Source organism: Fonsecaea erecta, assembly GCF_001651985.1.
Source record: "Fonsecaea erecta strain CBS 125763 chromosome Unknown Scaff9, whole genome shotgun sequence".
NCBI classification, from domain to species: domain Eukaryota; kingdom Fungi; phylum Ascomycota; class Eurotiomycetes; order Chaetothyriales; family Herpotrichiellaceae; genus Fonsecaea; species Fonsecaea erecta.
In genome coordinates, this window is record NW_017387252.1 from 757,656 (window position 1) to 771,426 (window position 13,771).

Consider the following 13,771-nt stretch of genomic DNA (forward strand, 5'->3'; position numbering starts at 1 on the left):
AGGGGCGTACCATTATTAGCAGAGGATGAATGGATAAGTAGCGATGCCTCAGCACACTTAAGACTTTGAGTCTCTGTGTACGAAGGCTGTAAAGTGCATCCCGACGTGCCAAGAAGCCCTGTGTGCCCTATTTAGACCAAAATTAACTGTCTGACCACGATTTATTTCCGGTACCATCTGCTCCACCGGACTAAATTTAGAATTGCACCTATATCAGGGCCCTGCGCACGGGTCCCTATTTTGAGCCGCAGATTGTCTGACCGTGACCATTTGTGACTTGCTTCACTCTTGCGAACTGGTACAGTACCGGCAATTTTAACTTTCTATTCCATCCGACGAACGCGAGCCAAGCTCAATCCGCGGAAAACAACAATTTCCTAGGACAAGACTTGACTGGTATTTTGCATATGCGTTTGGCTTGATATGAACACCACGTCCATTGAAAACTATCGTTTAGAACTATAGCAATGCCTCTCCCTAGCTACACAAAGACTCCGACAAACCACCAAACCCCGTCTACCTCCGATCTATTTGTTGCGTGTTATTACAATTCGAAGACGTGGCAGTAGTTGCCTATTTCCGACCTATCAATCTCCTGGATAGCCTGCTCTAACTCTCCCTGCCGTCCACGCTTTCTTGGAGCCTTGCTGGAAACTGTTGAGGGATGTCTGCTCACGCTTGGACCTTGACGCCCGGCGTCTGATCTAGGTTCTGTTGTCTTGATCGTCTCCTGCGTCGACCGTTTGACGACGATGTCTCGGTAGCTCATGACTCGGGCAGTCCCTATCACTGTCGATCTGGTGGACTGGCGCAATTTCTTCTCGCAGTTCTGTAGGAACAGTTCCTGACTGCGATCTCGTAACAGACTGCTCTCGGTCAATGCCCGCTCGGCGGCGTTGAAGGCTTCCTGTAGTCTGTGCTGGCTTAGCTCGCTCACTTGCTGGGACTCACCTTCAATCAGGCGCCGCAGTGCCGCAAAATCCTCGGATGTCACGGGTGTGGCTTGTATTTTATCAGGGGAAAACAAGTGAGTTTGTGTAGCTGCGATCTGTGGTGCGTTTTTATCCGTTTGAGATCCGGAGATAGTGGCAAGGACGCGGGTTGGGTCGAAAGGAAAGAGACCGACCTTACTCCACGCTGAAATAATGTTAGACTCAGTCAAAGCGGTCTGTCGTGCTCGGCTATATAAAAATGTAAAATGCTGCTTGCCGACTATGCCAGCGCCGCCACGGTACAATTGCTCGACTTGTTCCCGATATGCCGACTTAAGTGGGCCAAAGACGCCGATATCGAGTGGCTAGAGTTTATGAGAAGTATGAGAAGGTAAACGACAAAGAATAATATTGTGATGAAAGCAAAACTCGAGGAGCTCGACGGATTTATGGGTGGTAAAGCCATCGTTGATCAGGACACGGGGTTTATCACCGGCGCGGGCACGGGTTTGCGGATCAAACACGTCTTTGATCCAGGATAGACTGATATGTTTGTTAGTATAGCCTTTGGGGGAACACGCAAAATGTCAACCGGGTGTCGGATGGGTGGTCCAGACATTACGGTGGGTTGACGCGGGCCAGATGATCAGAGGCGGGAGAGCGATGCCGGCCGCAGAGACGCATTCGATAGAGGTGATAAGAACTCGTTTCACCCCTGTGCCTCGGTGGCGTCGCGTGTCTTTGCTGTGCACCAACATTTTGACTGTCGTGGTATAACCGAGGAGCACGCCTGCCTCATCCATGTTATAGACATTCTCGGGAAGGATGTTAGGGTTAGCCAGCTCTTTGCCAATGACATCGAACTAATGTTGGACCTTGTCATGTATATTCTCGTTAGCTCTCGTCCAGTCAATGGCTTTGAGCCTTCGGGCCCGCAGTTCCGGATGACGTGAGTACAGTGCTTGGGGATAGTTCTTGTCGGGAGGTTGCACTCTGCTACCCCGAGTCTGTGTCGAGCGTGTAGAGTCGCGACGCTGCCGAATCACGAGGGCCAATCTTCGCAAGGCTTTCACCGGTAAGGGGAAGCCGTTGTCTGCACATTGTAAGATATAGGCGACTAGCGCCTTCTCTTCTTGTGGTGTGAGGTACTGCTGATTGACAGCCTTCTTCCGCCTTGGTGCTATTTCGTTCGACCCGATCGGTAGAGTAGTTCGGGGAGGATCTCTCGATAAAGGGAAGCTGGCAGGAATTTCTGGGGACGATCGATTTTCGCTGCTAATGCCGGCCGGAGTCATCGTTGGTGATTGGCAGTGGCTTCTCAAAAACTCGATGTTATTGCACGGCAACGACACGACCAGAACGACACGCAGTCGTAGAGGCCACATCTGCATGCTAAGCCTTCCCGGGACGGAAGAACGTTGCGCCGTTGACTGCGCCTTCCACCCTGCGGTCGCGACCTGCATAAGTCGGGATCAGACTGCTTGAGCCGTGAGGCTGGAAATGCAGCTGCTGAGATCAAACTGTCCACAAGCTTGCGCATTGTATGAAGTCTTATTAAGATCTTGGTTACAGTAGCATCGCACCCTATAGCAAGCGAAAAGAACTCAACCCCGACGTCATGGGAGATCCACTCTCCGTTACCGCTAGCGTGGCGGGCTTACTGTCTCTCGGCCTGCAGAGTACAGAGTATCTTTACAATTACTACACCGTATGCCGAGAACAACATCGAGACCTCGCCAAGATCGCAGATCAACTCGGCGGCCTTCTCGAATCCCTCCGAAACATCGACCAGACCGTGCACACGCGCAGCGGGCGGCCGAACGAGCAGTCGATCATACAAAGTATTGAAAAGTCCATCACCCATAGTGAGGACGCCATCAACGCGCTACAGGGTGAGGTCGACAAGTTCAAAAAGAAACCCACAGATGATTGGAGAAAGAAGGCAGTGGTGCTTGGACGACGGGCGGCGTATCCATTCAAGAGAAGCACTTTAGAAGATCTCAGCGACGATATCAGTGATTTCAAGGACAACTTATCGATCGCGGTACAGGCGCTTCAGCTGAAAGAGCACCAGAATACCCAGGACGACATTGAGGAGGTCAACGCGATCGTCCGAGATATACAGGCACGAAGTATCCATATAGACTTGCGACAATGGCTGAAGGCACCAGACGCGACTGTCAATTTAAATGTCGTAGTCGCCAAACGGTACGCGAGCACGGGGCAGTGGTTAGTCTAAGGTCCAGCTTATACCAACTGGTTACAGTAAAATAACTCATTCCTTTAGCTCTATGACTTCGCCGGCTGTGGCAAGTCCGTACTGTGCTCGATAGCGATCCAGTACGCTTTTCGTCGACGACAGTCATCCGCCGACATCGCGGTGGTCTTTTTTTTCTTCGACTTTCGGGACGAGTCGAAACAAGATGCATCCGCCATGCTACGCGCACTACTTCTCCAGCTCTGTGGATAGGTGCCCGGTCTGGAAGCAGAACTAAGCCGCCTTAAGGACTCATATAACTATGGCATTCCACTAGTGTCAGTTGCACTTGAGTATCTACGACAAGCCGTTGTTCGGGGCCGCCACACTTATATCCTACTCGATGCATTAGACGAAAGCCCTATAGACATCTCGCGAACCGAAGTCCTGTTGGTGATTGACACCATACGACAATAGCATCTACCAGGCTTACACCTGTTGGTTACTAGTCGAGATGTTCCAGATATTCGAGACCATCTGTAAGTCCCAGCACCCTAGCAGACTATTGAGTATGTCTTATTGAAGAACGACGGCGTCCAGCAAGATATCTCACGCTTTGTCGCATTTCAAGTCGACTATGACCGTCAGCTCCAACGCTGGGGTGATCATCGGGAGAAGATCAAGAACTATCTAACCCAGCATGCGGGCGGAGTGTGAGTCGCTAACCATCTAGCGTTCATTATTTCTAATAAGAGCTAATCTATACCTAGATTTCGTTGGGTCGAATGCCAGCTTCGGTCGCTATATAAATATCTCTGTATCGTGAGCCATCTCAAGAAATGGCTTAGCGCGCTGTTACAGTCCCTTGATGCGACATACGAACGAATACTATGCAGCATTGAGTTACGAGAAGAGGCATAGAAGATCCTGTCGCTCCTATATCATGCATCGCGCCCGTTGTCCATCGATGAGGTTACCGAGGCTTTCGCTGTTGATATCGACGTCCGCGAGTCTTATGACCCCGAGAGTAGATTTAGAGGCGGTCTAGACGACGTCCTTCGAATCTGTCCTAGTCTTCTTGCCATCAATCTCCGGATTGATAGTATTTAAGAAGTCCGGATTGAACATTTCTCGGTCCAAGAGTATCTACTATCTGATCGTATTCGAAGTGGCCGAGCGGCCCACTTCGCTTTATTAGGGCCATTACAGCACGGGCGGATCAGTAAAACTTGTTTGCTATATCTGTAACATGATGAATTCCTCCAATAGACCTTGAACCCCGATCTACTAAAACAGTATGTCTTTGCGAGATATACTGCGGAGTTCTGGTACCACCATTACCGCTAAGCTAACGGCCAGTTCGTTCAATAGTTGACGGAGATGGTTGGCACTTTGTTGACAACGCGTTCCATGAAAGAGCGTTGGGTTCGGTTACACAAGCTAGATCAACCTTGGGATTCCGATGTGGACTACCACAGGTTCGCCCAAGATCCTCCCTCGGTAATATACTATGCTTCGTTTCTTGGCCTAGATGAACTATTGGGGTTTATGCTGTCTACGTCACTAGCAGACGTCAACGCCCAAGGAGGCGAGTATGGCAACGCGCTACAGGCGGCATCGGATCGTGGCCACGAGAAGGTGGTGCAGATGCTACTCAATCAAGGTGCTGACGTCAACGCCCAAGGAGGCGGGCATGGCACCGCGCTACAGGCGGCGTCATATCGTGGCCATAAGAAGGTGGTGCAGATGCTGCTCGACTAAGGTGCCGACGTGAACGCCCAAGGAGGCCAGTATGGCAACGCGCTACAGGCGGCATCATATCATGGCGACGAGAAGGTGGTACAGATACTCCTCGACCGAGGTGCCGACGTCAACGTCCTAGGAGGCCAGCATGGCACCGCGCTACAGGCGGCGTCATATCGTGGCCATGAGAAGGTGGTGCAGATGCTGCTCGACCAAGGTGCCGAAGTCCACCCCCAAGGAGGCCAGTATGGCAACGCGCTACAGGCGGCATCGGATGGTGGCGACGAGAAGGTGGTACAGATAGATGGTAGTCCGCGTCTTCCGTGACCGGCTGTAAACATACCGCTTCCAAAAGCTCCGTCAGACGACGGTCAAGGACCAGCATAGCTGGAGCCCATTTTCAGGAACTGCGCCTAAATTTAGTGGATCTGACCCACAGTCCCAAGAAGCTTCGGTCAGACTGTTCGATTTAGTCCAAATTTAGTACGGCGGGACTCTTGGCACAAAGGGATGCACGTTACTAGTTTCGTCATCTTCTATTGACTCCGTCTCCCTCAAGCCCTCTCTTACGCGAATTCGACGATCTTTAGCTTCCTTGCCACATTGGCACTGCAAGGCTGCATTTAGGCTTTACAACTCCTGAAGTGTTGCTTCCTGCTCTTGGCTCAGCCACGTGTGAGACTGAATTACGTAGGCGGGGAGCTTAGGCTCATAGAAAGCACACAGCTTTAGAGTCGATGTATTGAGTAGCCTCATGACCGAAATGTTATAAGCCTTCAGATTTCAAACTGATTACTCATCAATCATCCGGCTATGATTTTCATGGTCCTACACAAGCAAGGAGCCGACAGAGATGTAAGGTTGGTAGACAAGGCTGGGAAAAAAGAAGACAAAGTTTTGCAGATTCGAAAGATCTCGCCAAGACGTGACTGCGCCGGTCATAGCCACACTGCCACATATTGACTACATCGAAAGCCGCCCGAACGCCAGGCACACTTCAAAATGGACCGGCGGCCGGTGGGCGCAGGGGTGGCTAGCCAGCCTTACCGTCGCTCCTGGTCAGGGTCGGAGGGCTTAGAGAGGGAAATGGCGCTGCTCTCCAGCTATACCGGGCTGTCGGCGAAGTCTCGAAGCATAGTGTATTCGGAGTGCCGTCTGGGAAACCACGTCCTACACCTCAAGTCGCACATCAGAGGAGATCGGGATGGACAGGTTGAGGCCGCGCTGCGAGCGTCAGAGGACGGGGGGGGGGGGGTCGGGTGCAGGAATGTAAGCATGCTGTAATGCGTTGGCATGTGGTTGTAGGTGGTATCCAAGCACGCCGAGGTCAAGTTACAGCGTGCCTGGCAGACAGGTAAAATAGGCAAGTTGCCCCAGGCCCAACAGCGCTTAAGGTGGGGGCGGTCACTCCAGTTTAACCTCTCCTAATGATTGGCTCTCGGCACACTTACTTTTGTCTGGAGCGCTTATGTCCTTAAGCCTCCAATAAGGTACTTGACCCCTGGTGTCAAAACGGGCTGTGCGTTTATACATGAACGTGGCCCTAGCAGACGGTTGGTTCTCGACTGATGATGCATCTTCCCCGACCGCTGCGAACCTCGCTTCTTGAGAACTCGTCGCACGAAAGCTGGAAACTGCTGGCGGTTCGGAGTAAGAGACAAACTGATCATGAGGTGGCAGAGTCAAACCCGACCAGTACGTCGGCCAAATTCAGCCAACTAGTGAGCAATCTTTCTCAGTCTTCTCAAGCCTTTAAATATCAACTGAATGTATACAAGGAAGCGGCGCCATGCTATAAACGACGAAAACTCAGCTAGGCTCAGATCCAAAATCCCAAGAATACAGGCGAGTTCTCTACACCCTTCATATCGCGCCCTGGTTGTGACTGCCCATTGCTAACATCGCTGAATGTCCATAGTTGACAGACTACGTTACGTCGTCGTGAATAGAGTCACTCGTAGGAGCCTACAATTCCGAAGACGTAACTTTAACGAACAACGAATCACACCGATAGAAGATCGCTATTGGGCTGGACATAAGACCTTTAAAACCTCGAAGGAAAGTCAGTAAGACTATGTGATGGACGTTGTCATCCACAATGCTGACCAGCACAGCCCAAAAACGCCGAGTCTCTCAAGGAATCCCTCCTATTGAAGCCGAAGCCACCGACACGTGGTTAGCCATCTTCAATACTATCAACCGTTGACGGACATTCCAAGGCGGGTCAACGGCGACAACTGAGACCTACCAGTTGCCTGAGGCTCTCATTTCAGTTTGAGAGCCGAAATCCTGTTGCTTAATAGTCCGATAAATTCCTTTTGAATAGCTCGATGGCTGATATGACTTTCACGGAGTTAGAACCGCTCGTGCGGGCGCGCTATCCGGACTTACCTCTCCAAGAAGCCTATGTCAAATATTTGGATAACGAGATCATACCTATCCTACGACACGTTGTGCAACATTGGCCTGAGCTGTTGCAGGCAGGCGGCACCTTCTTTGGTTACCCGTTGGCTGTTCTTTTCGGCCAGATTGGCCGCATAGGCACGAACATCGCTGCAGACGCCTCGACACCCGGAGCCGGCAATGCCACCGCAAATACCAGTGAGCCTTTGAATATGGCGACCATGCTGGCTGCGGACACATTTGGAAGAGCGGCCCTTGATACAGTTTCTCATGGCGCCGAGGCCGTGGCCGCAAGTGCCCAAGTTGCAGTCGAGAGCATGGAAAGAGTTGCCGATTCAGCAGACCAGGTGGTCAGGCATGTCCATGGTATCCATGTCATTGGAAATTCGCTCGTCGATCATATCAACTACTACGGACGTTGGATGCAGAAGTTCTCAGCTATCCAAATTGCCCAGGGGTACCAGGTAATCCAGGCCCTGGGCGACATTGGAAAGCATCTTGGCGAGACAAATGGTATCACCGTGTCGGGAAGCGGAGGCCCCGACGGCTTTGCGAAACACGTCTACGACTTCGTCAAAGAGAGAATTGGTGTGATCCGGAAGGCGGAAAGGGACAATCATCGTTTCTTTGTCTACCATCCTGACACAGACTGGCATCCAGCATTTTATCGACTGATCACGGAGACACCTCTTCCGCTTACGTTTTGTGCTAAGTCAGATGACTTGGACAAATTATGTCAGTACATGCAAGAGGTTAGGGCACAATTGAAAAGGGAGTCGGGGCGTGGACAAGACATTATCTTGCACCTGCTCATTCCCTCATGGTATTCCATCTCCTTCAAGCGGCCCTTGCATTTTCCCGATTGCCTCCAGCCATTCAAAGTTGAGGGACAGAAGCATAAGCTTAAGGAGTATGTCGAGTTCAACCTTCCAGCAGCGCCTGCTAGTCTTTTGGACGGTGTTGCGAACGTTCTCGACCCCAAAGGCTTGAACAAGATAGCAGCAGGAGTTTCAACCGCCACGACACTACCGGTGGTGGGCTGGGGTATCAACGGTGCCTGTGCCGCTGTCGGTGTTGGCCTAGGTACACTCACAGGATTGGGAGCGTTAGTTACCATTCCGGTCTGGGTCTGCACCGCAATGCCGGCTATGAGTGTGGCAGCACCAGCTATCCAAGAAACTGTGTATGATGCTCTCTGTGAAGAAGCACCAAGAGTGTTGGGGTCCACCCGACGCCTGAACATGGAAGGAAGACGTTGAAAGACAGTTGAGGATAGCGGTGGCACATCTTCAGAGAATCATGTAAAGCATCATCTCCCTCCTTCGGATGTTCGTGGAAAAGAAGGGAAATGAGGGTCTGAAGGCGCTTAACAAGGCGGCCCGGAAGGCCGCGGAAGGGGCGAGGAAGGAAGAAGCTGGTCAGAAGTAGGATCGTGAGCAAGAGCAAGCAGGATAGTCCGTGGAAGCGGCAAGGAAAGAGCTTGAAGAAGCGGGTAAGAAGCAGGAGCAGGATCATGAGCAAGAGCAGACACGAACGCGAAAAGACTTTTATTTTGGAGGGGATTTTTCACACTCTCTCTGGCTTCGTCCTTAGACGCTTGACGGAGTCGCCTATCATAGTCCTCCTTGTCCGTCAGCTTCTTGTTGATGAACGGAACCGTCTTCACGGTCCAATTGTCCATCATGACTGTATAGAATTCATCGTTTTCTTCGTGCTCGTCGGCGAGGATCGGCTGGATGTGGTCGTAGAAGACGCGAACGAGCCCCATCGGGCTACGAAGCACCAACCTGTACCAGAACGTCCCCGTTTCCGACGCCTGTTTAATGACGGCAGAAAGTCTCTGGTGCGGTGGGGTGGAAACTTGAAGCTCCTGCTCGGTCTTCTCCAAGACGGCCATAAACTCGAGACGGAGGGGCTCGTATGCCACGATACTCAGCGGCGAATCTCGACCTCCCCAAAGTCTATTTTTGTTTCCAGACCTGAGCACCCGCCATTTCACTGAGTCATGACTAAGCCGTTCTTGAGCTGTGGCTGCGCAGCCCTGAGCTTAGCTCGGCGGCGCCCTGAGGTGTGCCTTGAGTAGGGTGACCATAGCCGTGGAGCCCGTCGGGACCCATAATTTGGCCCCTTGGGTTCCCGATTTAAGGTATTTCAGATGCGTAGAAGTGCCTTATTTCGGACTCTCTTGTTCGGTCATTATTGCTAGGAAATAATCTACTGCTTAGAGTAGGCGCCTCTTTAATTAACTAAGCTTACCAGAGTCAGATATAAAATCACGTGAAAGCTATGTCTCGTGCTGTTGTGATCGGTGCCCATTTCTTCCTCCCAGCGGGCCGCCACAATCCATATCCCGGTGAGTGGAATGCCCTATGAGGCGGCATAAGCGCCCGGTACTTCGACGCCCTTCACGTCCCATCCACCATGCACATTGTTAATCGGCTATTGGAACAAGCTCCTATCCCCTGAAGCTCTTACTCGATGGTAAATATTGTTGATCTTTAATAATATTAGGATTTCATCTTCTAATATGCAATTACTTTAGCCTTTTAAGAAAGTGTGGAGATCGATTCACCACTTGGAAGTATTAGTTGTGGCATCTTCAAGTGTTTTAAGACGATGGACATCGAACAGTGTCGCAACTAAGTTCTAAAGTAGGGAGAAGCACCTGAATTTGCTAATCCATCCAGGCAGTACTGGGCAAAACATCCTACATCTGTGGTGATTTTCCAAACGATCTGGCTGAAGTGGCCCCAGGATTCAAAGTTCGACATCATATAAAAAATCACGCCAATTCGATCCGGAGGGCGAAAGGACCGTAGGCATTACCACAAAACTAGATTTGACAAATAAGGGCTCGGAGAAGCGGATTTCGCTTTCAGCCCCGGCGAAGGTCCTTCTGTCGCGTTCTGCAGTACACGATATAGATAGAGCCGTCCCCTTAACAGCGGCAGCAAGATACGGAACGTATAATTATATAAGCTAACGATTAACTTTCAGTAAGCGCATCCGTAGGCGGCTTAATCTCAACAAGTATATTAGTAGATACCCGAGTCTTAACCATCAGATTACTAGGCGACCAATTCTTAACCAGCGCATTAGTATACGGCTAACCCTTAATAGGTATATTAGTAGGTGGCCACCTCGGGACTCCCTTACTTAAACTATAACAAGCATAAACGCGCCTCCACGACCTAATACCGACGTCGGTATGCGACCGTAATTCACATTAGGTGAATCACTTGGTGCGGCATCTCGTTTATATGGTCGAACTGGGAACCGTTGAAAACCGAGATGCCAATCCTCTCCATCCAGTGCGGGTGGTCCCACCCTTCCACCGTGTCCAACACCTCCTGCGTGATCTTCTGCACGCAGGGCCGCAAAATCAGGCACAACTTTCCCCCGTCTTGGGGGAACTCGAACAGAGGGAGCAGGTAGATCCGCGAGTTATCCAGGGGCAGGTCGTCCCCGGCGTCGATGCAGTATTCTTTGCCGTGCTTCCGGGCGTCGTTCAGGATGTCTTTGGCATCCCGCCCGAGATCCCACCTCGCCACGAAGTGGTCGGGCACCGCCCACGCGTACTCCTTCTGGCACAGCGACATGCTCACGTTGAACGCGTGCCCGCGCTGACGTGTCGAAAAGTGCAGGCATTGGTACAAGGAGCCGTGGATACGCAGATACCTGGCACAAGGATCGTCCGGCCACCGTTCCGGGGTCAGCTGCCGCACCTTGAGAAACGGGTTGTCCTCGTCCATCAGACACTCGATGCGTTCGATCGCCGCCACCTGGACGCAGTCGTTGAGCTTCCATGACTCGTACACAAACTCGCAAGGGCCGAAACGGGATGCCCATGAAAAGCTCGGGATCGGGTTTTCCGTCGTCCACGCAATGCGTCGGGGATGTGGTCGGCAGTTCTCGCATGCCCATGTGCTGGCGTGCGTGGATATCCATTCCTGGCTCTTCCAGCACAGCCACTTGACGAGGTCCTTTTCCCACAGCCCGGCGACGTAGCAACCAAGATCGCGCCTCGCACCAAACCCACGGGCGACGCCGGCGAATCCCGGCAGGAGGTCGGACCGCCGCCCAAACATGCGCTGCGTGTACTGCTGGACCAGAGTGCGCCACGCGCGGTGTATGTCGTCCTCCCTGGCCGACCATCGCGACAGCGATCCTGCGAATCCAAGCCCGAACCCAAAGTGCCGGTTACACTGGCACCGTCCCACGCTTCCCCTCTCCTCATACAGGTACTCGTGGTCGGTGAAGTGTACCATGCGTTGCGAGAGAGCGCGCTCCTGATAGCACCAACCCCGTTGCGACACCGCATTCCAGTGTTCGTTATCGGCCACTTCGTACACCTTCCCGACTGCCGGTGCCGCAGCTCGGCCCTCGACGATGTCTAGGAGCTCAGGGATGCGCCTGACATGCACAATAGTCGACTCGCCATCCACTGTGAGCGGCACGTCCTCAAAGGGCATCTGCCCAAGTGCCGACTGGTGCATTGCCATGGCGAACCACGCATTTGCGTAGACATTGTTCATATCTGCGGCTTCCCGCTTCCAGTCATCACGGTCGTTCTGGACGATGCAGAGGGAGTCAATCCACAGGTATTGGACGCCGATCCGGCGGCAGGCGGATATCGCCTGTTTGAAAGTGGCAGGGAGACCGTGCAGCGGCAACCTCACCCGCCGATCCGCCACATTGCCGAGTGTAGTTTTGGTGTCCGCGACGTCTTCTCGTAGCCAGCAGTGGCTCAGCGCGGCATAGATTGCCTCCGTGACTACGGCAGGCCTCTCGAGAATCCGAACATCATCAAGGTCGTCCTTGCCGACGCCCAGGTCGAGGACTCGTGTCGGTAATCTCGCCGGCCGAGGTGGGTCCTTCACCAACCGTCCTCTTAGGATTTCAATCTCATGTGGATCGTCCCAGATGGGAAGGACGTGTTTCGCCGAGGAGATGGCGCTGGGAAGGATTGGCGATCTTTCTTCTTCTGTTCAGCAGAGTTGTTAGCGCGGCCGAGAACGACTGTGCAAGCCACGGCGACATCAGCACATACCGGGCGTCACGTAGAACTCTAGCTGTTGGACTTTTCCATTGTCATTGCCTTTCAAGAGCAGGCCAAACGACGCCTTCAGCTCCCAGGGCCTGCCAGTGAGAGCGTTGATATCGTCAAATGCCCGCATCCCGTTGGCGAGAAGTTGGCAGTATGGGCAATCGATACGGTCGGCGGTCATCACTTGGTACGCAGTGTATGAGAGTGGCCTAATGCTGTCGTAGCCTTTGTCTCGAAAGTTCTGCTGGTTAAGATCCAAACAGTGTTGACAAGGCGATCGCACCTTGGGGGCACCATTTTCGGGCCCATGCTGCACTTCTTGCATCGGTGGGTGGGTGAGTGTAGTAGGCATGGTGGGTACTTGCGACGATGTTTGCTCTGAATGTAGGCTCAACCTCCGCACAGAACGACGTCGGAAGGGTGAATGTGGGCCCCCAGTGAGCATGGCAGAAGGGCTGCCTTCCGCCCCAAAGGACGCCTTCTGGGCACCATTATTTCCTCGTATCAAATAGGGAAGAGGCTAGGGCCGGGTTTTAGCTTGATCTTGAGTACTATAACTCCAAAGCAGCTCACGCTGAGGCTAAGCCGAAGTTGAGCTAGGTCACCTAATCTCTGAGTAAAGCGGCAGGTCACGGTCCCAAACGGGTGCCAAGACCACGCGGGTTGTCACCGCTGAAATGCCTTGTCAGTCCAACTTCCCCCTTGAGAACGCATCCTGAAGGTAGAAGCCGCACTATATGGCAAATCTGTGACAAGTTATTGGTTATTGATTAATATTAACTAGGGCTCAATATAGTCGATAGGATAAGAGGACATAAGAAATCATTTAAGTGGCTGCAGATATAGTCGTGATTAGTCGTGGTCGGCCGCGGCAACGCCCTCGATAGCGCCTAGTGAATATTCCGAATATAACTTCTATATAATTATGTAATACTATTCCTACCGAGTCGAAGGGTAGGCGACGTCTATCTAAATGGCCGGTTAAGCAGGCTGTGTCCCGGAACCCGATGTGCGGTTCCATCTCCTAGGGCAGTCCTCGAACCTCGGCCATCCTGAAGGAAACTCGTTTGAAATGTGACAAAATCTTGGGCGGTTCGATGCAATCACACCTTTCTCAAGTCGTGACTTCTTGGTCTTGCCGGCGAGATCGCACTCGGGCGAACTAAGGCCCCCAGACTGAGAAACCCTCTAGGTACAGCGATATATCCCCAGCGGATTCCTCGATATTTGATCGACTTGGGAGAGAAGGTGTCTGATGGAGAAGGCTGCTGGTGTCGGCGCAGGACAAAGGCAAAACAGTGGCAGAGAGTGGAGCACCCCACGAATGCCGGGACTTGTCGAGGATGATTGAGGATTGTCCAAGGCTAGGTCGAAGAGGATCGTTCATTCCGTTAACTTCATTGAATGGACCTAACGTTTGCCTGTCTACATTGACCATATCACAATATC

The 13,771-nt window shown here is 52.2% G+C and overlaps 6 protein-coding genes across 6 annotated transcripts; 3 read left to right on the top strand and 3 right to left on the bottom strand.

Annotated features, from left to right (window-relative positions):
- Positions 1-544: 544 nt before the first annotated feature.
- On the bottom strand, positions 545-2,227 carry AYL99_09493 (hypothetical protein; the record flags this gene model as incomplete). The annotated part of the gene is made up of 4 exons (XM_018841000.1): positions 545-1,297; positions 1,426-1,475; positions 1,555-1,747; positions 1,808-2,227. The coding sequence occupies 4 exons, from the start codon at positions 2,225-2,227 to the stop codon at positions 545-547; spliced, it is 1,416 nt and encodes a 471-aa protein (XP_018689681.1).
- Positions 2,228-2,550: 323 nt separating this feature from the next.
- AYL99_09494 (hypothetical protein) lies at positions 2,551-3,171 on the top strand (the record flags this gene model as incomplete). Its single annotated transcript, XM_018841001.1, has 1 exon — positions 2,551-3,171. The coding sequence occupies one exon, from the start codon at positions 2,551-2,553 to the stop codon at positions 3,169-3,171; it is 621 nt and encodes a 206-aa protein (XP_018689682.1).
- Positions 3,172-4,539: 1,368 nt separating this feature from the next.
- Positions 4,540-5,199, top strand: AYL99_09495 (hypothetical protein; the record flags this gene model as incomplete). The annotated part of the gene is made up of 2 exons (XM_018841002.1): positions 4,540-4,852; positions 4,892-5,199. 2 exons carry the CDS (start codon positions 4,540-4,542, stop codon positions 5,197-5,199), a joined length of 621 nt encoding a protein of 206 aa, XP_018689683.1.
- A 2,003-nt stretch (positions 5,200-7,202) lies between these two features.
- Positions 7,203-8,534, top strand: AYL99_09496 (hypothetical protein; the record flags this gene model as incomplete). The annotated part of the gene is made up of 1 exon (XM_018841003.1): positions 7,203-8,534. The coding sequence occupies one exon, from the start codon at positions 7,203-7,205 to the stop codon at positions 8,532-8,534; it is 1,332 nt and encodes a 443-aa protein (XP_018689684.1).
- Positions 8,535-8,641: 107 nt separating this feature from the next.
- Positions 8,642-9,172, bottom strand: AYL99_09497 (hypothetical protein; the record flags this gene model as incomplete). The annotated part of the gene is made up of 1 exon (XM_018841004.1): positions 8,642-9,172. One exon carries the CDS (start codon positions 9,170-9,172, stop codon positions 8,642-8,644), a length of 531 nt encoding a protein of 176 aa, XP_018689685.1.
- A 1,324-nt stretch (positions 9,173-10,496) lies between these two features.
- On the bottom strand, positions 10,497-12,674 carry AYL99_09498 (hypothetical protein; the record flags this gene model as incomplete). Its single annotated transcript, XM_018841005.1, has 2 exons — positions 10,497-12,259; positions 12,326-12,674. 2 exons carry the CDS (start codon positions 12,672-12,674, stop codon positions 10,497-10,499), a joined length of 2,112 nt encoding a protein of 703 aa, XP_018689686.1.
- Between the last annotated feature and the right edge of the window lie 1,097 nt (positions 12,675-13,771).